The sequence below is a fragment of the Ammospiza nelsoni genome, chromosome 3 (genome assembly GCF_027579445.1).
Source record: "Ammospiza nelsoni isolate bAmmNel1 chromosome 3, bAmmNel1.pri, whole genome shotgun sequence".
Taxonomy (NCBI): Eukaryota; Metazoa; Chordata; class Aves; order Passeriformes; family Passerellidae; genus Ammospiza; species Ammospiza nelsoni.
The window spans coordinates 4,442,152-4,464,882 of record NC_080635.1 but is presented as its reverse complement, the minus strand read 5'-3'; the positions used below and the strand labels follow the sequence as shown (position 1 = coordinate 4,464,882).

The 22,731-nt window shown below is 45.7% G+C and overlaps 2 protein-coding genes across 6 annotated transcripts in view; one reads left to right on the top strand and one right to left on the bottom strand.

Moving 5' to 3' along the window:
* The window catches only part of EML6 (EMAP like 6), a 92,658-nt gene extending 71,030 nt beyond the window's left edge, over positions 1-21,628 (top strand). Inside the window, exons 28-44 of one of the 2 annotated variants that reach the window (XM_059467495.1) lie at positions 4,795-4,809; positions 6,027-6,035; positions 7,070-7,148; positions 8,125-8,254; positions 8,696-8,794; positions 9,928-9,948; positions 10,307-10,480; positions 11,150-11,358; positions 11,808-11,965; positions 12,577-12,691; positions 13,133-13,321; positions 14,310-14,482; positions 15,208-15,370; positions 15,904-16,007; positions 17,043-17,196; positions 17,389-17,489; positions 18,893-21,628. In XM_059467495.1, the coding sequence (XP_059323478.1) occupies positions 4,795-4,809; positions 6,027-6,035; positions 7,070-7,148; positions 8,125-8,254; positions 8,696-8,794; positions 9,928-9,948; positions 10,307-10,480; positions 11,150-11,358; positions 11,808-11,965; positions 12,577-12,691; positions 13,133-13,321; positions 14,310-14,482; positions 15,208-15,370; positions 15,904-16,007; positions 17,043-17,196; positions 17,389-17,489; positions 18,893-18,917 (1,918 nt within the window). In that variant the 3' untranslated portion in view covers positions 18,918-21,628. The remainder of the gene's footprint in view (positions 1-4,794; positions 4,810-6,026; positions 6,036-7,069; positions 7,149-8,124; positions 8,255-8,695; positions 8,795-9,927; positions 9,949-10,306; positions 10,481-11,149; positions 11,359-11,807; positions 11,966-12,576; positions 12,692-13,132; positions 13,322-14,309; positions 14,483-15,207; positions 15,371-15,903; positions 16,008-17,042; positions 17,197-17,388; positions 17,490-18,892) is intronic. The other variant, XM_059467494.1, reaches the window with a different exon arrangement.
* Positions 21,412-22,731, bottom strand: part of RTN4 (reticulon 4) — a 40,434-nt gene continuing 39,114 nt past the window's right edge. For all 4 annotated transcript variants that reach the window (XM_059467496.1, XM_059467497.1, XM_059467498.1 and 1 more), the window contains one exon: positions 21,412-22,489. In XM_059467496.1, the coding sequence (XP_059323479.1) occupies positions 22,447-22,489 (43 nt within the window). In that variant the 3' untranslated portion in view covers positions 21,412-22,446. The remainder of the gene's footprint in view (positions 22,490-22,731) is intronic.

The window sequence follows — 22,731 nt, the reverse complement described above, 5'->3', positions numbered from 1 at the left end:
AGTCACAGCTCTTGTACACATTTTTATCTCCTTTTTAAATTACAGATGCTTCAGTACAATCACACCTTTGGTATTTGGAATTTGCTGTTTTGATCAATCTGACAACAAATCTCATAATTCAAAGATCAGTTAACTTCCCTGTCTTCAAGGGATTAATACAAATAGTGAAAATTTATAGTGAAATAATCAGAAGTGGCAACTTTATGGCTGAATGTCATCCAAACTGCTTTCTGAGGGTGTTGTGATTGGGTAGGGCCTTAAGCTGTGAAGGGTGCTGGGGTGTGGGTGCAGTGAGACAGGATTAGGGAAATCTGAGGCCAAGTCAGGCCTTGGGGCTGGGGAGCCTTGAAATCTCTGTGCACAGGGCTGAGTGAAGGGCAGCAAGGAATATTGGAGGCAGCTCCCAAAGCTTTTGATTTTCTGCCAAAGGCACAGCTGGAGGAGCTCTCCCAGCCCCGTCAGGTTTGCAGAAGGGAACCCAGAGGTTGTGTTCCATTCTCTTTCAGGCAGGTGTGTGGGGAAACCTGCTAGGCTTTTGAGGAGGAAGTTTTTCTGGGGGAAACATTCCAGATCTTTCCCTTTGTGATTGTGCCATGTGTCTGTCTGAAGACCCTGGTGATTGTGCCCTGAATATTCTGGCATTGGTAACTTACTGGCACTCACTGTCCACGTGTTCAAAACTGTGGGACAAGCTGGGGGGCTGCTTAGAACAGAAACTGTGAGTAAATCCCAAGGCCTGGAAAACTGCTGGCCTACTTCACTGCAACATCTAGTCAGGGCCTTGGAGTGTCCCCCTTGCTCTATTTTCATTGTGGCTTTGAGAAAGGAAAAATATTGAAGGTATAGTGAGAAGAAACTCATAATTAAGCAATTTAAATTAAGGAAAGGGGGATAAAAAAGAGAAGAAGCAAGTTTCTGGTTTAAGCAAGAAGTAGGAATAGCTGGGCTGCTTCTGTGAGCTGCTCCTTGGGGGCAATGACTTGGAGCTCACTGGGGTTTTTCTTTTAACACTCATATTCAGAGGGCAAACTGTTGCTGAAGTTTCTTTCCAGCTTATGAAATCAAACACATTCCAAACACATCCGTCTGTTTAATCCTTCTGTTTGCTGGAGTAAGCTTGCAGGGCACTCTGTGCTTCTCTAATAGAAGGTGGTGAATCTGAAAAGCTCCAGGTACATCATTTCTCTAGAAATAATTCATTGTTCAATTCAGGAGGAGTTTGATCTCAGGAGCAGTGATGGGATCCCTGAGAAGATTGCAAGTGTAGGTTTGGGAGCTGAACTGTACAGTGATAAGTACAAATTTAGGAGTAATAATAACATTTTCCCTTAGAAAAGAAAATAAGAGGCCTTTATGAAATTTATTTTTCCTGTCTAACTCAAATGTAATTAAAATAATCACGATTCTGCAAATGTCTTGGAGGAGTGTAGAACTTACATGGTAGATTTTACTTGCAGGATTTGAATCAAGTTATGACCTGGTATTTTTGGGGGATCTAACATTTCCTGTCTCAATCAGCAGCTACAGCTTTAGGATGGCAAAGTTGCTGAGGCACAGTTTTAAAATGTCTTGCAGTTGCATTGGTGCGTTTGGTTAAGATCACTAATTGATTGTTGTTTCTCTCTCCTCTCCCCGACCCTGTTGTTTTCTTCTTCCCCCTTTTCCATGTGTTCCCTCCTGCCCTCCCCACCCCCCTTGTGTCCCTGTGTGTCCCTGTGGCTGGCACCCCTTGCCATGCCCAGGGTCAGGAGTGGGGTGCCCTGCAGAGGGGCTGCAGGAGCCGCTGCTCCTCGGGACCCCCTGGCCACTGCTGGGACTGTCCCAGACAATCCAGGACAATTGTAAGCTCTGCTCTGTGCCACAGAAGAATTGTGCTGTTTCACAAAGGGGCTGGGAGCATTTAAACCAAGAGTTGATACCATGAGAAGTAACACGAGCTTGCTGATGACTGTGTTTGTGTTACTAATCCCAAAGGCAAAGGCCTGTTTGCATTTGGCCTCCTACTAACCCCTACCACACCCCTGCATCTGCAGCTCTCCTTTGGCTCAGTGTGCATGACTCCACATGTACCTGGGGATGGGAACTCCTCCAGAGCAGGTGGAAGGTGTAGAAAGCAAGGAGCAGCATTAGCATGTTTGTCTGGTTTTCCATTTTCTTGGCATCCTGGCTTGTCTCACTCCCCATGGATTACCCACCTCAGACACTGGTCTCTGTCGAGTGTTTGCCTTGTGTAATCACATGTCCTGATAAGGGTGAAAAGTTAAAGAAGTTGAATTTTCTCTCTTCAAATGTTACTCTTTAAATTATTGATTTCTTTAAAATAACATGAGTTAACTTATATAAGCTTCCCAAATAGCCCCCACAAGCCTTTGCACCACAAAGTGAATTACTCAATACATGGTTACAGCCTTGGTTCCTGCACCTTTACACACACACACACACACACACACACACACACACACACACGTCTGTGGGTGCAGTGCAACAGCTCTGAGTGTGAATCTGTGTTGTATTTGTGTGTAGGTGGGGAATATTAAATATGTGTCTGAAAAAACCCATCCTTGGGGTTGAGAAAATAACTTTGGGCTTATTCCAGCAGAAAGCCCCTCTCTGAGAATGAGGAGCATCGTTTGGAACATTCACTTTTACTTTCTCAACAGCATTATGTCAACTTAATGCACCCTGAATGCATTTGACAGCCTGCTGGTTTCATCCCAGCTGTCCCCAAGGCTTGTGCACATTGTGCCTGGTATTTGTCAGTCCCTGCCAGCAGCTGAACTCAGAGTCAATCTCACTGCTCCCACAGGTCAGCACAGGCTCTAAGGTCTGCTCTGGTTGTGTGACACCTGGGGGAGTGGAACTGAGGGATGCCACATGTTCCCAGCACCTCTCCCTCTGAGCCTGAGTGCTCCCTGCACTGGGGGTGATGTGAAATACTCAGCTTTTCTCAGGAATGTGTGCAGGAGGCACTCCAGGGCTGATGGAAAAGCCATGTTCCTCATGTTCTGTCATGCACAGGGAGGGTCTGCTGGGTGTGATTGGTTCAGTGTTTGTATTTACACAACACACTTCAAATCATGCAGGGAACAACAGAACAAATGGAGAGGACTCAGTCCCTTCAGTGTGTGAGGGGCAGCAGGGCCAGCCTGTGGTACAGGAGCTGTTCCCAAGGTCTCAGAACAAGCCCCTCAGGTTTAATCCCAGTGATTTCCCTCCTCCCTGCTTGCTGTAGTGCTCATGTCACTGGGCACTGAGCTGGAATGACCTGGGACTGCAGTGACCAGCTGCCCTGACAGCCTGTGACAGCAGCTGGCCCCACCATATGTCCTGCAGTACTTTGTGATTTTTTGAGTTTTTGAATTTTTTTTTTTATTTTAAAGAGTGCATCAGCATACAGATGAAGTTATAAATATTGTTACCATGTAAGGCTTTTTCAGTCCTTTAAAAATGCAATTTACCACTGATGTTTCTCTCTAGTTCTGTTTGAGCTTTGCTTTGATCTGCTCTATTTGAAAATAGGGTCTTTTCATGTTGAATCCTGTTCTTTTTATTGTCTTATGATAGCTACAAAGTGTTATAAAAAAGTAACAGCAGGAAAAGTTGTATGTAAAACTCCTATGTATGTTGGGATGGGAAAATCCAAGGGTTTAGAATTTATAAAATCTTTTAATCCCTTCTCTGGGAAGGGATTAAAAAAAGCTTGAGGAGTTTTGCAGCAGTTTGGGGGCACTTGGGAGTCCCCTCCTGTCACTGGTGAAGGGCACAGTTAAAAGCTGCTTTTGCATTTTTTCTGAAATGAACAGTATATTTTTCAAACCTTGGATTTTTGTTCTGTTGCCCAACCCAACCCTACCACCCTTTCCTCTCCTTGAACCTTGCTTTCTCTTCTCAGGAGCAGTCCTGCTCATGTTTGTGTAGATCCAAGTGTGTTCCCTCTCCAGTTTGCAGCCATGTAAATCCATGTCTGTCTCCCTTTTGGGCCTGGAGCTTTTCCCCACCCAGTGCTGCTGGCTCAGCCTGCCACCTTCTTGGTGCAGGACACTCCTGTCCGTCTGTCCCTGCCCCAGACCTTGTTGTCCCTTTCCATGATGCTGTTTCTGGAGTTCCCATGCTGTTCCTGTTGGCCTTGGAGCAGAATTTGTGTTCACTCCAGTTTATTCTCACTGCAGTCAGCATCTCCAACCAGACAGCAGTTCTGGCCTGTGACCTGGAAACAGGAGCTGGTTACATCCCCCTCCCACAGAATTTATCATAACAGTTTTTGATCTGCCTTTTCTTTTCACCTTTTTTTTCCATCTAAACAGATCTAGCTTTTTCCCTTCAGTTTGGCCCTGCTCTCTAAGATCACATCTCTTACCTCCCTCAAGGTGCTCCACTCTTCCAAAACCCCATTCCCTCTTCCCCCAGCCCAGCTCTTGTTGTGTCTATCTGCTGTTCTCCATCCTGGTGCTCCCTGTTCACCCCACCCCTGGTTTGGGCTTTGGAATGTTCACTCACAATTTTCACATTTCTGTATGAAGGTGGTGCTGAGGTTTTGTCAGTTTGGATCTGGATTCTATCCCTGACTGACAGCTGTGTGTCCTCATGTGAGATCATCCTCGAGATTGCCAGGAGTGACAGAAACCTTCTCTGCTGTATTCACAGTGCCCAAAGAACTGGAACATCTCACCTGGCTGTGTCCTCTCTTTCCTGGAGCTCCTCTGTGCCATTACACGATCTAAGCACATTTGTTTTCAATTGCTGCAAAGAAACCATTAATGCTTGTGTTATGTTTTAACTTGCTTTCCTTTGGAGGCAGGGAATTGTCAAGTAAGTACTGGGGAGCCCAGCTGAGGCCTGGCCTGCTGGAATGTGCCATGCAGGGTGCACAGGTCCAGCAGGGCAAAGGGTGGCATTTGCTACAGTGCAGATTTCTTGTCTTGGCAGTGTCATCTTCTGTGTCAAAACAAACTAGATGTAGTCTCAGGCTTGTTAAAGTGAAATTATTTCTTACAATGTTTCCAATGTGCTGCTTTCCATGTGTTTTATGAAGGTGGTGCAGAGGCAGTGAATGCACATGTGTGTGTATATATACATGGCTGTGTATATATGAATGCACACAACATCTGTGTCTGTGTGTGCTGTGAGTAGGAGCTATAAAAGTATCTCTGTGTGTGTCTCCAAGTTAAGCCTCATGCTTACAATCTGGTGACTATCAAGCATGTCACAGTGGTAGTGTTCTCTTGCTTTCATGAAGTATTTTGGCTTGCTCTTGTCATAAACTTTGATATTCCTAGGTAAAGAAATGTAGAAATGATCCAGTTTGAAATAACACTAAAATAGAAAAAAGCTTGCGAGAAAACAATTCTTTTCCTAAGTGCCAGTTCAGAGGCCCTCATAAATCTGGGCTAAAATGAAATTATGAATTGATTTTGTAAGACAAGTTTTATAATAACATCCTTTGGCCCTTCCCTGCTGGTCACAGCACCACTGCTCAGTCCCACTCCACCCAGGGTCACCCCAGGGGACTTGAGTGCCACTCTCTGAGGAAATAAAGGTACTGTTCCCTGAGGACAGGGCAGGACAGGCTGTCCTGGCAGTGACTTGGCCTCCTCACAGCCATTGTGGGCTAAATTGCAGCTGAGCTGGGGTAGAGAACAATCATCCATTGTGTGCACTCTCAGCACTGCCTAGGAAACTGTCACTTCCTAGCAGTTCCCTCCCTGCCAGGCTCCTGACAATAAACCAACCATGGAAGCCCCTTGTGCTCTGGTGCAAAGTGTGCAGGAAGCTTGGATGTAGCTTCCCTCTCCCCGCCATCCTGCAGGACCTTTAGCTCTGAGGCTGCCCAGGGATGCCAGGTGTGGTGTTGGTGGCTCTGTGCACTCTCTGGTTTCTGTTTTAGTTTTGCTGGCATGCTTGGATAGCAGTGCTGTGCCCCAGGAATGACTGCTGGCTCTGCAAGTGCTTGTGCATGAGTCTCGTGCTCACAAGTGACTCCTAAACTCTATTAAGTTTCTTGCTTGGCTTTATTTGCTGCTTCCAAGGGGATCAAGGTAACTCTTCCACTCTCTTGGTGTCATGGGTCACCTGCTCATGTGCTTGTTGGTCCTTGCTGTGCTCGAGGCGTGGCTTGGAGTGGTTCCCTCCAGCCTTGCTCTGTCTGAGCTCAGCTTGTCCTGCTGCTCATTCCCACAGGGCTCAGTCCCCACTGGGCTCTGTCCACTGTGCCTTTAGTACCTTCCATGAAAAATCCAGCTCCAGAAAAAGCAGCTCCCTATACACAAAAGGGATTTCATTCTTCTCCAATTAATTTTTTGCAAAATGGGAATTACTGATAGTTATGGTCTCAGGACAGGAACAAATTTCACAGCATGTGGAATGTAAGAGCAAGGTCAGATTTTTCTGGAATCATAAGCTCTGGGAATGCTTTCCACGTGCTCCCCTTAGCTCTGTCCCTCTTTTCCCAGCAGGATCAACAGCAGCAGCAGAGGTTATCTGGCCTCACAGACCATTTGCACACGTCAGATTTTGTCTCAGCCTGTGTTCTGAATTTTTCTCTATCTACTTTTAGCAACTGTAATTATATAAAATAGCTTTGATGGCCTCAATCTCCCAAATTCCCTTGAATGAATGACTTGTGCATTTAAATGCAACCATTTTATCTTTAACATGATTTTGAGAAGAATTTATTGAAGCCATATCAAGGTTTTGGGATGGGGTTTCTCAGAAGAAGCAAGGCTGGGCAGAGGTCAACTGCCAGCTGCAGAAATTACTTCAGATCATTTCTGAAAGCACCAATTTACCATCCTTTCATATTCAAGGATTTTTCCATGGATTTAAATCATTATGGTTTGGGGTCTTTTGAATGGTGTAAGGTTGTTTGTTCTGCCACTCATCTGTGAAGTCTACATCAGTGTTTCTGCACTTTCTATCAAAAAGTGCAGGATTTTAATCAGTTTGTTGTACAACTCTGAAAAAGCTCATACAGGGGTAACTGTCCGTTTGCTGCTCACACATACTGTGGTTTTGAAGGTTGTGTTTAACTTTCAAATATATCAATTGTCTCCATTTTAAATGTTCTTTTCAGGCCACCTGTGAGCAGAGCTGCTCCTCAGCCTGAGAAACTGCAAAAGAACAATGTCAACAAAAAAAAGAAACTGGTTGAGGTCAGAATTCATATCTTTTCTATTTCTTTGAAATTAACATGTACTGGGTGAAATCCATCCCTGTTTGTCTCTCAGTGAAGGGCAGGTACAATCACAGAGTCTCTGCATTCCCATGCTCCCTGCTCAGCCCCAGGGGAAATACATCCAGAACTTTGGCCCAGGAAAAACCCTCTGTGGGATTTTGAATGATGGAATTTGCTCGTTGACTTTGGAACTTCCCTTTCTCCCCAAACAACTTGTTTGGATTCCCACATAAGAGGCAGAACCAGGAATATTTTGTGACCTGTGTGGAACATTTGCAGCACTTGGTCTGTGGCTAATTGGGATTGTTCCCAGTGAGCTGTGATTGTGTTTGGGGCAGTCATTAAGTTGGGCTTCAGGGCTCCAAGGCAGCTCTACCAACAATCCATTAACCATGCTGGGTTCCTGGAGGAAATTTCCTTGGCAACTGCTCATTGTAAGCTGCAATTACACCTCTGAATAATGTCTTAATTACAGAGTTACTAATAGCTTGCCCTGACTTCCTCTAAGGACTTTAAGGTCAGAATTTGGTCTGGGGAAATTTGGTAGTTTATGAGAATAATTTTTGAAAACTCTGCAGATAGCTTCTTTAAAATATCTGATGCCCTGTATAAATATTAAACTGTGATGGGAAGAGCAATAAAATCCAACCTGTTCTGTGAATTGTATCTGTTTGGAATGGAAATTTACAGGGCATTTATAGCCCTCTGAATAATTAAAAAAGAAAATAATATAAGTGCAATGCTTTAGTTGACCAATTAAAGGTTATTGATAGCCTCTGATAATGTTATGCCTCAATAAATGAGCAGAGTGGGGACAACTAATTATTGTTTTTCTATGGCCTCTGCAAGATATTTGTACTTGTGTAATTTCCAATTGTCCTTAAGTGGTCCAGGCTCTGAAATCTTGTTTTTTCTTCCATTTCACTCTTGTTCTCTTTGTTTTCCTGGAGCAGGAGCTGGCCTTAGACCACGTGTTTGGGTACAGAGGGTTTGACTGTCGCAACAACCTGCATTACCTGAACGATGGTGCTGACATCATTTTCCACACAGCTGCAGCAGGCATTGTCCAAAACCTCTCCACTGGTAACTCCACTTGAAAAAACACCTGGAGATAAAATAGCTTGATAAGGAAATTATTTTTGATTGAAAGTCTGAACTTTTTAATCTTCCTATGGCTTTCCCACATTTGGGAAACTTTGGGGAGGCCTTTGGGGACTCGAGTCCTAAGACAGCCTCTGGCCTGTGGGCTGGGAAAAAAGGATGGCCCCATCTGTCCTTTCTGGGCCCCTTCCCTTGGGAGGGCTTTGCTGATTCCCTGGGTATAATTTCCCAAATTTTGCTTTTGTATCCCCCTGTGTGTGTTGATGGTTGTGACCATAGTGCATTTGGGAATGGGAGCAGAGCAGCCTTAGTGACCCCCCCCCAACCCCCGCAGAGTTTTAACAGCTGCCCAAATAATCTGTGCTTCTGTGGTGGCTCTTCCTTGGTGCTGTGGTGACTGAAATCCTCTTTGGGTGGCCTTAGGTAGCCAGAGCTTCTACCTGGAGCACACAGATGACATCCTGTGCCTGACAGTGAACCAGCACCCCAAGTACAAGAACGTGGTGGCCACCAGCCAGATCGGTACGTGACACCCCAGCAAAGCTCCACTCCCAGCTCTCAGGGCACTGCTGGATTTGGGGCTCTTCTGTGGGGAATTCTACTTCTTGTTTGATTTGGAAGAAGTAATCAAGCTCCAGGGTTTTCTTACTGTTTCAGTTCCATCTCTGATTGTGAGTGATTGGATTTTAGAGTTAATTGGAGTGTAATCATATTTCAGAAGGCAAGCTTTGATAAACTGCCTAATCATCTCAATAATCTGATTTATAGAGTTCCTTCTTTCCTTCCTGTGTCCAAGGCAGTGTTTAGCAGTGAGAACACAATGAGCATCATTCTCTCTGCAGGAATGCAGGAGCTGTGCAGAAAAGGCAGAAACAGAGAGAGATCTCAGCAGCAGTTAGGGGACATATCAGGGGACAGCTGAGAAACCACTGATATGTGGTTTTTGTGTGTTTATTGTTTATGGAGGGTCCTGCATGGGGAATGCAGGATGGGTTGTCTCAAGCTTTGAGAAGGATCTGCTGTCCCTCTGCCTAAAACTGAAATAATTCACTTTATGGAGGAGAACGGAGTCCGAACGTCTCCTCTGCCCACTCCAGGAGAATGGAATCCATAACTTGAGGACAGGGGCAGGGAATGTTGGTGATGAGCACAGTGACAGACACAAACCCTCTGCTGCCTGTCCTGAGCATGGTCACTGCAGCTGGAATGTGGAGGGAGCACCCAAACCTGCATACGGTGCCAGAGCTGTGCAAAACACTGATTTCTGTGACATGGGAAAGGCTAAAAGTCCTTTTCCTAGGCCTCAGGAGATGAATGCTTCTGAGTTTGATTTGGTATTTTGTATAACTAGAGATTCACTTCACTTTTGAATTTAATAATTGTTAAAACCTGCATGCCTGTAACATTTCTTTTAGATACCATTTTTAAAACTTAAAAGTACTAAATATTGTTGCAATATTTGTGTATAAAAGCCAATATACTCAAAAAAGTTCAACAATATTCCTGCTTATTTGTTTTCTTGATTTAATCCATATCCATTTCCAAGTTTTTAATTTTGTTTTCCTTCTGGTGCTGATGCTGGCACTTCACATGACTTATTTCACCTATTGTTTTCCCTTGGTGCTTCCTCATTTGCCATTGCTCTCACAATGCAGGTGACATGACAGAATTCCCAGGTAAGGCTGATTTGTGTGTGAATTTAGCAGAGTCCTGTTGAGTTCCATGTTGCCTCGTTGTATCTGTGTGAACCATGGATACAAGTGAAACATCTGCAGGCAATTTCTTTTGCATGAGGCTCTTCATGAATGTTCTGTTGTTCTTTTAGAACTTGTCTGACTCCATGGACTACAATGATTCCCCCTCCCTGTGTTTTGCAAGATATTTTAATTTCTCTGTTTCCCGCTAGTGCTAATCTTCAGACAAATCCAAACCCCCAACTAATGTCTGTTCAGGTTAAATGTTCTTGACAAATGCCTGGATTGCACTGAAACTTTCCAGAATTAATTCTCTTTCAATGGCTCTCTCTGCCCGCAGGTACAACCCCCACAATTCACATTTGGGATGCCATGAGCAAGCAAACCCTTTCCATGCTGCGCTGCTTCCACACCAAAGGCGTCAATTACGTGAATTTCAGTGCCACGGGCAAACTGCTGGTGTCGGTGGGAGTGGACCCAGAGCACACCATCACTGTCTGGAGGTGGCAGGAAGGTACAGACCAGGGGAAATCGTGGTCCTTCAGCCTCACAGAGCTGGGCACAGTCACTGGCTTTGCCTTTCAAGTCTTTGGAGTTTTGTCTCCCCACTCTATCCCAGTTAATCAGTTAAAGATGGCGAAGGGCTAAAAATATGAACAGGAAGAAGTTTTAAATGCCTATTGTAAGTGGAAATTAAGGAAAGAATGATGCTTAACATAAAATTACATGAAATTAAGGAAAACTATTCCTTTTCTTCCCTAAAACACTTCAAGTACTGTGATGGAGATAATTCTTTTCTAGAAATTACTTCCCAAAAGCCTATCTTTGGAAATTATGGAGGAGAGAGGAAAAGTGCCTCAGCTCATGAGTATGTCCCTGTGCATATTTCACCAGATGACAGCCAACTTTTCTGTGTTATTTCACTGACCCAGGAGACAGATTGTGCTATGAAGGCCTTAAATCTGCATTTCCTAAATCTGTGGGATGCAATGGAATAACCAGGGACTTTGGGAATTGCATTAAGATGTTTGATACACTAAACAGTGCTGGGATTTGCAGCTGCCAGCATCTGGGACACAAATCTCTAATCCAATACCAGCTCAATTTATTTGATAAAATCATATCAGAGCTTAATTCCTCAGGTGAATTCAGCTTTGTTTTCATCCTTTCCTTATTAAACCAGGGGCTAAAGTTGCCAGCAGGGGAGGACACCTGGAGAGGATCTTCGTTGTGGAGTTCCGCCCCGACTCCGACACTCAGTTCGTGTCCGTGGGGGTCAAACACATGAAGTTCTGGACCTTGGCTGGCAGCGCTTTGCTCTACAAGAAAGGAGTCATTGGTTCCATGGAAGATGCCAAAATGCAAACCATGCTCTCTGTTGCCTTTGGAGCAGTGAGTTCAAATTACCTGCTGCAGGATTTTACATTAGCTTTGTATTAAACCTGCAAGGGTCAGTTTTCTTTGCTGAAATCCAACCCAGTGCTTGTTAGTGAAATGTGGATTTAAAACCTGTGCACCTTGAGATCCTTCCCTGAATTTCCTGAGCACAGTTGGGTGAATGTCTTCTATTAAGCTCTGAGCACACCTACTGCCCTGGGTCTTTTTTTGTTGTTTTTTTTTGCCTTTGTTTGCACTTTGCTGGTTATTTATCTGTTTAGCTTAAACTTGATCTGTTATTTCCTGTATCATATTTAATGTGACATGTGCCAGTGATACCACCAATGGTGACAATCCAGTGTGGTCGTTAAGGACTTTTAAATTTAATGTAAAGAATTGTACTTGAAGCTGAACAAAAATGCCGAGGTGTGTGTTGTATCAGAGATTGCTGCTGTGTGTTGCAGAATAACCTGACGTTCACTGGTGCCATAAATGGAGATGTGTACGTGTGGAAGGATCATTTCCTGGTCAGGCTGGTGGCCAAGGCTCACACAGGACCGGTGTTCACCATGTACACGACTCTGCGGGACGGGCTCATCGTCACTGGAGGGAAGGAGAGGCCGTAAGACACAGCATCTTCCCAAAGTGCCAGCTTCCGTCTCCCTTGTGTTCTTTTTGGTTTTGTTACTCATCCAGCAGCCCAGGGTTAAATGGTCTCTGTGCTGTAGCAGCTTCACTCTCAGTTTTGCATAACCTGCCCAGGTGGCTCAGTAAGTGAAGGACTAAAGGAGGATACTTGGGGGTCACAGTGGCACGTTATGTGGCAGGGAGATGCTGAATCTCTTTGGAATTGTTCCAAACACCTGGAAAAGCTCTTATTGCCTGAGCTCCTGCCATGACTGGAGTTCTCTTCATTTGTTAGTCCTGTCAAACTACAGACAGCCTCTCCCAGTGGAGATGTTGTGGGTCTTGGGATTACCACAAGAAACAGATTGGCCAAGAAACAGATTTGAGATACGTGGCAAGAGAGCAGTTTGGTTTGTACAAATTGTGGTGCTGTTTAAACATGAAGTGTGAAAGCATTTAATTTTTATCATTTACTTCCCATTGCACCATAATAACGATATGGAGTGGAGAGTGGGTCAGTGGGTGTTTAGTGATTTAAGCAGAAAACTGCTGGTGGGATTTCCATGTGTGAAGGAGGCAGCAGGTAACAGCAGGGCTCCTTTGCAGCACGAAGGAGGGGGGAGCAGTGAAGCTGTGGGACCAGGAGATGAAGCGGTGCCGAGCCTTCCAGCTGGAGACCGGGCAGCTCATCGAGTGCGTGCGCTCCGTGTGCCGCGGCAAGGTGAGAGCACGGGGGGACAGGGGCACAGGGCGCAGCTCGGCTGCCTCCTGAGCTGCTGCTGCTGCTTTAAAGCCACAAAAACCCCACTGGGAGCTACTGAGACTGGGAGAAGTGGAACACAGTGGAAATAACAGAGGCATTTGTCTTGGTGCATGTGTTTAAATTGTGCATGAGAAAGGAGCAGCGATGCTGCACAGGGTGGGGCCTGCCCAGCTGAGTGCTCAGGGGATGGTCTCTATTTCATTTTGACACATTCCTTGATAAAAGCACCACTGAGGAATGTTGTTTTATATTTCCAATCAAGTAGCCATTACCAATTACTAGCTTAATCTATTTATGCTTTTTCCAAGTATTTGCCAAGGGAGCTCTGGCAGTTTAAACCATGGCAGTTACTGTTACACTGACCACCTCTCACCACTCCTTTTCCTTGCCTACAAACAGGGGAAAATCTTGGTGGGAACAAAAGATGGAGAAATCCTTGAAGTAGGAGAAAAAAATGCTGCTTCTAACTTGTTAATTGACTGTCACATGGAAGGGGAAATCTGGGGCTTGGCAACTCACCCCTCCAAAGACATCTTTATCTCTGCAAGCAACGATGGAACAGCCAGGATCTGGGACCTGTCAGACAAAGTGAGTACTGTGAATGTAAAAGTGTGGGATTAAAAATGAGCATTTTATCCAAATATCCATTTTTCCAGCTGTGCTTTTGAGCAGCCTTGGAATGAGAGCAGGGTTTTGCCTCTGTCCTGAGCAGGTTTTGGTCATGTTTGGCACCAGCACTCCCAGAGGAATGCAGGGATTCACCAGCACACCTGCTCATGGAGTGCCTCTTGTTGGGCATTGTTTATTTTGATCCCAGTCTGCAGGCTGGGGGATCAAGGAAGCATTTTAATCCCACATTGCCTGTCTGGGTGACACAGACTGTGCTGTCACACACACAGCCCCTGCCCGTCATTTTGCCTTCCTGGCAGGCACAGCTCCCTCTTCTTCAGAGCCTTCCTTTGGAACTCTGCATGTTGCCTCAGGGATTTTTGCAAGTCAGATTGACTAACAACAACCATTTGTTAAAAACAACAGATAAAACATTAAAAAAAAAAAAAAAAACACCAGGAAGTTTTCAGTTCATTTTGGCCAGCATAAACCTTTCCAAAAGCTTGTTACCTGAGCTAACAGGATAATTTTTAATGAGGAAAATTACTCAATTATAAATACAACCAGCTGGGTGAAAATGCAAGAGCTTTCAAGGACATTTCCTTGTACCAAATGAAATGGGAGAGCTCTGTGCCAATCAGCAGTTGTTGAAGATGTCAAAGTCACTTTGAAACAAATTAGGAAATAGATTTTTCAGCTTGTTCTGCTAAATAGTCCCTTTTCTGGTGTGAAACTCGATGTCAGTCTACAAAATAATGCAAACATGAACCCCCATCCAAATCACATCTCTATTTTGAAGCCTGCTTAGCGACATATGCCTGGTGGGATGTGAGTCTCGGTGTGACATTTCAGGTTTATGTTTAGAGGGAAACAGAGTGGATTTGTTTTGAATTAAGTAGGTTTTGTACTTGTGTTTGGAAGCTCCGGGTGTGCTGGGGAGGTGTGAGCCTGTTCTGTGTCCCTGCAGAAGCTGGTGAACAAGGTGAGCCTGGGGCACCCCGCGCGCTGCGCCACCTACAGCCCCGACGGGGAGATGGTGGCCATCGGCATGAGGAACGGAGAGTTCGTGCTCCTGCTCGTCAACAGCCTCAAGGTCTGGGGCAAGAAACGGGACAGGAAATCTGCAATTCAGGACATCAGGTAGGGGGTGCTCAAAATACACAGCCCTGCCTCGAGGGAACGGCCATGGAGTGCCAGGGGATTTGCAGAGGTTTTGTAAGTCTGTGTTGGTTGGAACCTGTGTGAGCTGGTGAAGGGCACTGTGGTGGGGCTTTAATTCAGTTCCAGCCACCCTGCACAGCTGGAATGATGGGAGTTAATTCTCCAAATTGCAGTTCCTGTTGCTGACTCCCAGGGGATTGGTGTTGCTCTGCACACTGTGCTGTGGCTTTATGCAAGTGCAATATTAGCATCATTTAGCCGCCAACAATACAGAATAGAGTCATGGAATGGTCTGGGTTGGAAGGGACCTTAAAGCCCATCCAGTCCCACCCCTTGTCATGGCAGGAACACCTTCCACTGTCCCAGCTTGCTCCAAGCCCTGTCCAACCTAGCTTTCAACACTTCCAGTTGTGGGACAGCCACAGCTTCTCTGGGGAACCTGGGCCTGTGCCTGACCACCCTCACAGGCAACAATTCCTTCCCAATATTCCATTTAACCCTGTCCTCTGTCACAGATATCCTGAGTTTTCCTCTTCTCTTAAGCATCAAGTTTTGGTTTAGGTTCAGTCTTGCTGTTGATTGAAGGTTTTTTGTGTTTTTCATTTAAAAAGATTACTGTCACATTAGCATGAGAAGCAAAAGCAAATCTTGCACCAAAACAGCCAGTGACATCTCAATAAAACACTCCATGTTTTATTGCCTAGGATCAGCCCAGATAACAGGTTTTTGGCAGTGGGCTCACAAGAACATACTGTGGATTTTTATGATCTCACTCAAGGCACAACCCTGAACCGAATTGGCTACTGCAAGGACATTGCCAGTTTTGTCATTCAGATGGATTTCTCTGCAGACAGCAGGTACATCCAGGTATGTCTGGGATAGCCCCTGGAGCCCTCAGGTTTACTGGGCCACCACAACGAGGTGGAGGCTCCAGCTGTGCTAAGGCAAAGCTTTATCCCAGGTCCATGGAAGGGGGACAATGCTGAAAGAGAAATTGTGGATTATAACCATATGAAAGCCTTTCCCTTCTTCCCCGAGGCTAGGATCTGGGTGAGAGCTCAGTTGTTTTAATTAAAGTGTTAATTTGAAGGGGTTTCATTCAGAAATGTTTCTGATTTAGTAAAATTATGTTGAGATAAAGTTTAGTAAAATTATGTTGAGATAAAGTATAGAAGTGAGAGAAAATCTGTCAGCTCTGCATGAGAGCATCTCTTTCCATCATCATCCTGTAACATTGTTATTCCTTTATATAGCATGTGATCAATTCCAGATAATGAGGAAAAAAGAGAAATGTTATCCTAGATGTTTAATTGCTGATAAAACCTGGTGAGACTGCTGGGAATTTTAAAGACAACAATGTGTTTTTAGCAGCCTCCAGGTTTTTCCTTTCCCACTTTCAGGTATCCACAGGTGCCTACAAGCGTCAGGTTCACGAGGTGCCCCTGGGAAAGCAAATCACAGACCCTGCAGTCATAGAGAAAATCACCTGGGCCACGTGGACCAGGTAACAGCCAAGGGGAGCACTGGGATCAGTCACAGGTTTGGGGTGTCAATGCTGAGGTGTCCCCGGGGCCTGGCAAACCTGTGAGCACCCCCAGGCTCTGCTTGCCCAGAGCTCCATGTGACACCCTGGGGGTTTTACAGCTCTGGCTGCTTGGTGGCTGTAGTAATTAGTGCTGTTAATTACACCAGGGGCTGTCACAGAGCCACAGTGGCTCATTGCCACTCCTCCCAGACCCCTCACACGGCTCTGGGCCACTCCAGGCAGCCTTGTCCCACATCAGCAAACACAGCAGCACAGGAGGCCTGGAAACCTGCACTGATTGTATGGAGGAGTTCTGAGTATCACTAAAATGTATTTCCTGATGTGGATGAACACAGGAATCTGCCCCAGCAGTGCAGAACTGTGGCTGTTCTTGCTCTTCCTGTGAGAAGTGGGACAGGCCAAAGGCAGAGCTGACAGGGGCTGACAACCAGGCAGGGCTGGGAGAAGGTAAATGAGAATCCTCCTACTCTGACAGCTCTGCTGGTATAAAAATCTGCCCCTAATTCCCCATTTCAGAGGACTCCTGACAGCTGGTGGGAGGGGGCAGCTGCCTCTGGCAGTGACTCTGTGGGTAAATGATTACAGAGAGCTGAAGCCAGGGTAGAACACCTATTTCTGAGAACAAGGGGACATAGAGCCAAGCACTCCCTCATTTGGGAACTCGCAGCTAAGGGAACAGTGCAGTCAGGAATCCTGGGGGAAGGCTCATAGAGACCAGAGCTGCACAAGGTTCTGGTGTAGAATGATGCCAATGGTTTCATGGGAAATAAACCTAAGGATTAATGGATAGAGATTGTTTAAGAATCACATCAAAATGATGTATTAGTGTGCTGGTCTTCATGATGAGCTCTGGGCAATCATTTAAAGGGACAATTTTATTTTTAAATGCAGCCATTTTTTATTACTGACCTGTATTGGCTCAGCCTCCTGTGGAAGAGCAGCAGCAAGTTAAGTCTTATCTAATCTATTTTATTTACCTTGATTTTGGAACAGCATTCTTGGAGACGAAGTCATTGGGATCTGGCCACGAAATGCAGACAAAGCCGATGTCAACTGTGCATGTGTCACCCACGCTGGCCTGAACATAGTGACAGGAGATGACTTTGGGCTGGTCAAGCTGTTTGACTTCCCATGCACGGAGAAATTTGTAAGTGCCTCTCTTATTTTCACCTGAGCAGCTTTTGCTTTTCCCAGACCCCTCAGCACTCGGGGTTACAGCACCCAACAGCAGGGTCCATCCACAGGCAGCTCCCAGGGAGCAGGAGGGCCTTGGGCTCAGCCTGGCTGTGGGCACAGAGCTGTGCCTGGTGCCAGCCCTGAGCTCTCTCCTGTCCCACAGGCCAAACACAAGCGCTACTTCGGGCACTCGGCGCACGTCACCAACATCCGCTTCTCGCACGACGACAAGTTCGTGGTGAGCACCGGAGGGGACGACTGCAGGTAACGGGCTGGGGCTGACTGGGACACTCACACACACGGACACAGAGCCAGGCACACACACACACACACACAGAAAGGGACACACAGAGCCAGGCACACACACACACACGGGACACAGAGCCAGGCATACACACACACAGAAAGGGACACACAGAGCCAGGCATACACACACACACACGGGACACAGAGCCAGGCACACACACACACACACAGAAAGGGACACACAGAGCCAGGCACACACACACACACACACACACACACACACACACACAGGGACACAGAGCCAGGCACACACACACACACGAAAGGGACACACAGAGCCAGGCATACACACACACACACAGACACAGAGCCAGGCACACACACACACAGAAAGGGACACGCAGAGCCAGGCACACACACACACACACAGAAAGGGACACACAGAGCCAGGCATACACACACACACACGGGACACAGAGCCAGGCACACACACACACACACAGAAAGGGACACACAGAGCCAGGCACACACACACACACACACACACACACACACACACAGGGACACAGAGCCAGGCACACACACACACAGAAAGGGACACACAGAGCCAGGCACACACACACACACGGGACACAGAGCCAGGCACACACACAGAAAGGGACACGCAGAGCCAGGCACACACACACACAGAGGGACACGCAGAGCCAGGCACACACACACACAGAGGGACACAGAGCCAGGCACACACACACACAGAAAGGGACACAGAGCCAGGCACACACACACACACACAGGGACACAGAGCCAGGCACACACACACACAGAAAGGGACACAGCCACACAGGTGTGCACATGCACAGACACCACACAGCCACACTAACACAAGCCACACAGACACATCTCACACACAAATGCACTGCACACACATGGTACATGTGCACACACATGGGCACACAGTGTGCCCATACAGCAGACATGGATACACACAGGGCACACACATACACAGGGCACACACAGAGATGCACAAAGATACACCCAGACACACACACACACTGCATGTGCAGACACACAGTGCACACAGAAATGCACAAAGATAGATAACTGCATACACACAGACACACACAGGGCATAGACACTGCCCACAGAGCACAGGCAGAGGAAATATAGGCACACAGCACACACACAAACACAGACACATAGAGTGCACACACAGTGTCACACACACAAATTGTGCACACTGCACATACAACACGTAGTGCTCACATTGCAGACTACAGACAGAGCAGCTGTGCACAGTATACTTCTCTCTGTCTCTCACACACACACACAGTCTGTACTTCACACACCCAATGTATTTTTCTGCTCCTGTCTCACTGGGCTGTGCCCAAGGCCAATCCCTGCTGTCCCTCCTGTCTCCCCAGTGTGTTTGTGTGGCGCTGCCTCTGAGGAGCCTCTGGCTGCTGCTGTCCTGCCCCAGCGAGGGCTGTGCTGGCCAGGACAGCCAGGAATGCCCCCCTGGCTGCAGGAATCCCAGCCCTGCTGCAGGCTGACATTTCCAGATCACTCATCCCAACCTACCCAAAGGGAATGGGAGCTGGCTGTGGAAAGCCCGACACCCTTGCGAAGGAAGCCGAGGTTTGAAGGGTAACCTGGGGATCCCACAGGGAAGAACAGTTCACTCACAAAGCTGCTTTTGCCTAATACTGTGTTGTTCAAACCATGTCTGAAAAGGGAGAAAATACTGACAAAATGCTGGGCCCTTTAATTTCCTAATTTGTGGCTTGAACAAAGTTCAAAAAGTGGGTGGGTGTTAACCACACCTACTTAAAACTCCAATTTGGTGCACTCAGTAAAGCTGGGAGCATTTAATGAGCAGGCTGGGGAGGGGGGAGGTAACCCTTCAGCTTTCATTAATTGAAGGAGCAAAGTATCCCTTTTTTTTAAGTCCATTTTATTTTTAAATATATATATTTGGCAGAATTTTCTATCCATGAAGTGCCTTGGAATAATTTTCTAGTCGTTTGGGCTGCAGCCTTGCCTCCCCCCACCTGCTTTCCACACACACACGGTGCTATGACTCTCACCCAGAGGAGGGCTAAACCATTCTCACCTTTTGCAGCTGGGTACTTACATGATCCCTGTTTTCTGCTTTGGGTTTTAATACCTTCACAAGTGAATTCCCCACTGTTTCTGTGCTGACAGAAGGCCAAAGTGAGGCATTCCAGCTCCTGGGCAGCTGCTCCTGCAGCCAGCAGTGCAAGCTGAACTCCAGCAGTGAGTGAGAGGAGAGGGCTTGGACAGACTTGGTTCAAGACATTTGAACACAAGATTGAGGGAGTCATTCCCCAAGTGTTCCTGCATGCTCCCCCTTTCTGGGAAAATGTGCTTTACACTCCTACAGGCAGTGGCCAGCCAGAACCTTGGCCTGGTGGGAAAGCCTCCATCACTCCCTCTTTCCTGTTCTGGAGGGGGGTCCTAGGCCTCCAAAGGAATCCCTGGAATGTCCCTATGGCAGGGCTCTGTGTGCCCTCCAGCCAGTCCATGCTGCTTGTAAGTAAAACATAAATCCTCTAATACCAGGAAATGCAGCTTTTGTTTTTGGGAAAAGCTCATCATGGCTGACTGTGGGCTCCTCTCCCTGCCCCTGCTTCTCCCCCACCCCACAGAGCCCCCTGTCCTGGCCTGGGGGACAGCTGAGATCAGAGGAGAGCTGCCTCTGGGGAAAAGTGGAACCATGGACAGATATTCCCAAAAGGCAACTCAAACCCTTCACTATTTGTTAGAACATTTTGTCAAAAACAAAAATTCAAGGGAGGGTGGAACTGGAGAAAGTTTAAAAAGAAATAGCTTAAATACGCATTTTGCTATTCAAGATTCTGGGCATGGAACATCATCCATACTTTGAAATTACCTTTCTTAATTAGAAGAAATAAAGGCCAAAATAAAACATTTACACTTACATTTAGTCTCTGAAAAGCAATAGTGCTTTAGTCCCAGTTCAGGACAATAGGATTTTGAACTCTGGAACCTTCCTGCCAGTCCGTTTCTGCTGCCCACTGCACAGAAAAGTAGCAAAAACATCCCATTAAAGGAGTGGATTCCTGTCTGTTTAACACACAAAGTGCTTCAGCAACCTCAAAGAATCACCTTTTTTTTTTACAATTGAATTTATTAATGCCTTATATGACTATACAGCAGAGCAGTTTGTCAGATACACAGTACGAGTCCCTATGCAGTCTTTTTTTCAAAGAACCTTCAGGGTCAAATCCTGTTCTGTCAGGTGGTGCCAGCAGTGAGCACCTCTGCCTGTGTTGTACCACTCATGTTTGCCTTCCTTCCACGTTGACTGTATCCCAAATAAAACCAGTTGTGTGGCAGAATGAATTAATCAACAGTGATGTGAGAAATATCTTCAAGCAATAGTGTCTGTCAGGAAAACACTTACCTACGGTTTGTATGTTTCTATGGTCTGGCTTCCTGTATAAAATGCTCAGAAGTAATGCTGTATTTTACTGGAAAATGAAATATTAATGCATGAATTTCTATTTTTCAATGGTCAAGATGCCATTCAGTTCAAATCTGCATCTCAAATAAATTTGTACACAAGTTTGCAATGTCCAGCTCTTAAATCAGAATCAACACATTGACCTGGAAAAATTATTGGGACTTATTTTCTTCAAACTTGAAAATGGCATCAACCATTCCTGTCTCAAAACTCCAAGACCCAACACCCTCTGGAGCTCCCTGGGACACTGGAGGTGGCCCTGAGCAGCTCCTTCAGGCTGCAGAGGAAGAAAAGGGACCGTGACAAACCCACCCTGCACCGTGCTCTACTCGGACACTACTGCCACCACCATGGACAATGGAAATTTATCACAAGGAACTTCAAATAAACACAAATATATTAAACTTGCCTCAAGAAAGCCAAATACTGGTATCATTTTTATGTCTATAAGCTTTATTGATACTTGGGGTTTGGGGGTTGGTTTTTTTTTTTCCTTTTTTGTTGGGATTTTTTTTACATTTCACAATGCATTCCACAGACTTAGTTCAGTACAGCTCAAACTGCAAGTGTATAAATTTTCACTTATCATTTTCTTGCATAACAGGACAGGGCTTTAAGTTTCCAAACAACATTTGCAGCATTAGATACTCGGTCCACAGATTATCAGAGTCTGAAAGCTGGAGAATTATTTGCTCAAGATCAACCACTGTACGTTTGTGCAACAAAGTGTATGCTGTAAGTTTCTTTTACTCTGTGTGGAGGTTCTTTGTTCATTTCTCTTTTGTTGTTTCCAACAGATGCCAGTGTTTACAGAGAATTTTTAGTTTCTCAAGCTTGTGTGCTCTGGAGCTCGTCCAGGCCTCAGTCAGTTCTCTGAAGTACAAAGCACTGTGGAGCAGCTGAAAGATCTAAGCTTTGTGAAACACATATATATATATATATATATATATATTGGCAATTGATAAAACAAAATCACAATACAGCTATACTCATACCAAAAAGGCAAGATTTTTCAAAACTTGCTAAACTGGTATATTCTTCTAAAACATCTCATTTTAGAAAATCTGCATCAATCTACACAGACCATACACAGTGCACAAACTGGGAAGTGTTCTCCTCTGCCCCACCTGCTCTACACCTCGGGCACGCAGCAGGAACTACCTCTGCTGAAGCAAATGTACAGCTGTCTCAGTCGTTTGTATTAGCCAGTGCTGCACACAGGATAAGGAAAGATGATTAGTTTAGATCCATACATAGCAGCTTACAATACTTAAAGATGATGAAACACATGGCAGTCAAAACAGTTATTTTTCCTCAAACACTGCGTTGCTAAAAAATAAAGATCTGTGAAATTGCACTGCAATGTCAAGGGGTTTGCTATTCCCTGACCCTCCCCATGTAAATCCAATGTATTTTTCCCCCTTAAAAGATGAACTTTCTTTCCTATTGATAAGTTGCTTCAGGTTTATTTTATTCAGTTTTGCGCTTCAACCCAGGGATCTTTGCTTGGATCCTGCAAGAGGAAAAAAAAATAGACAAAGCTAAGTTTGAGTAACAAAAAAGGAAAGGTTAAACAGACTCTTACAAACAGCACCATGTGAAAAGAACCCTCACAACACAGCTTTGTACTCAGAGCCCAGTCACATTGCTGAACTTCTCATTCCCCCCTCACCTGCACCTGCTGAGGGGCTCAGCTGTCACTAATGGGTTCACATGCACAGATTTCTATTAGAAATAACAGAGGCTCATTTCAAT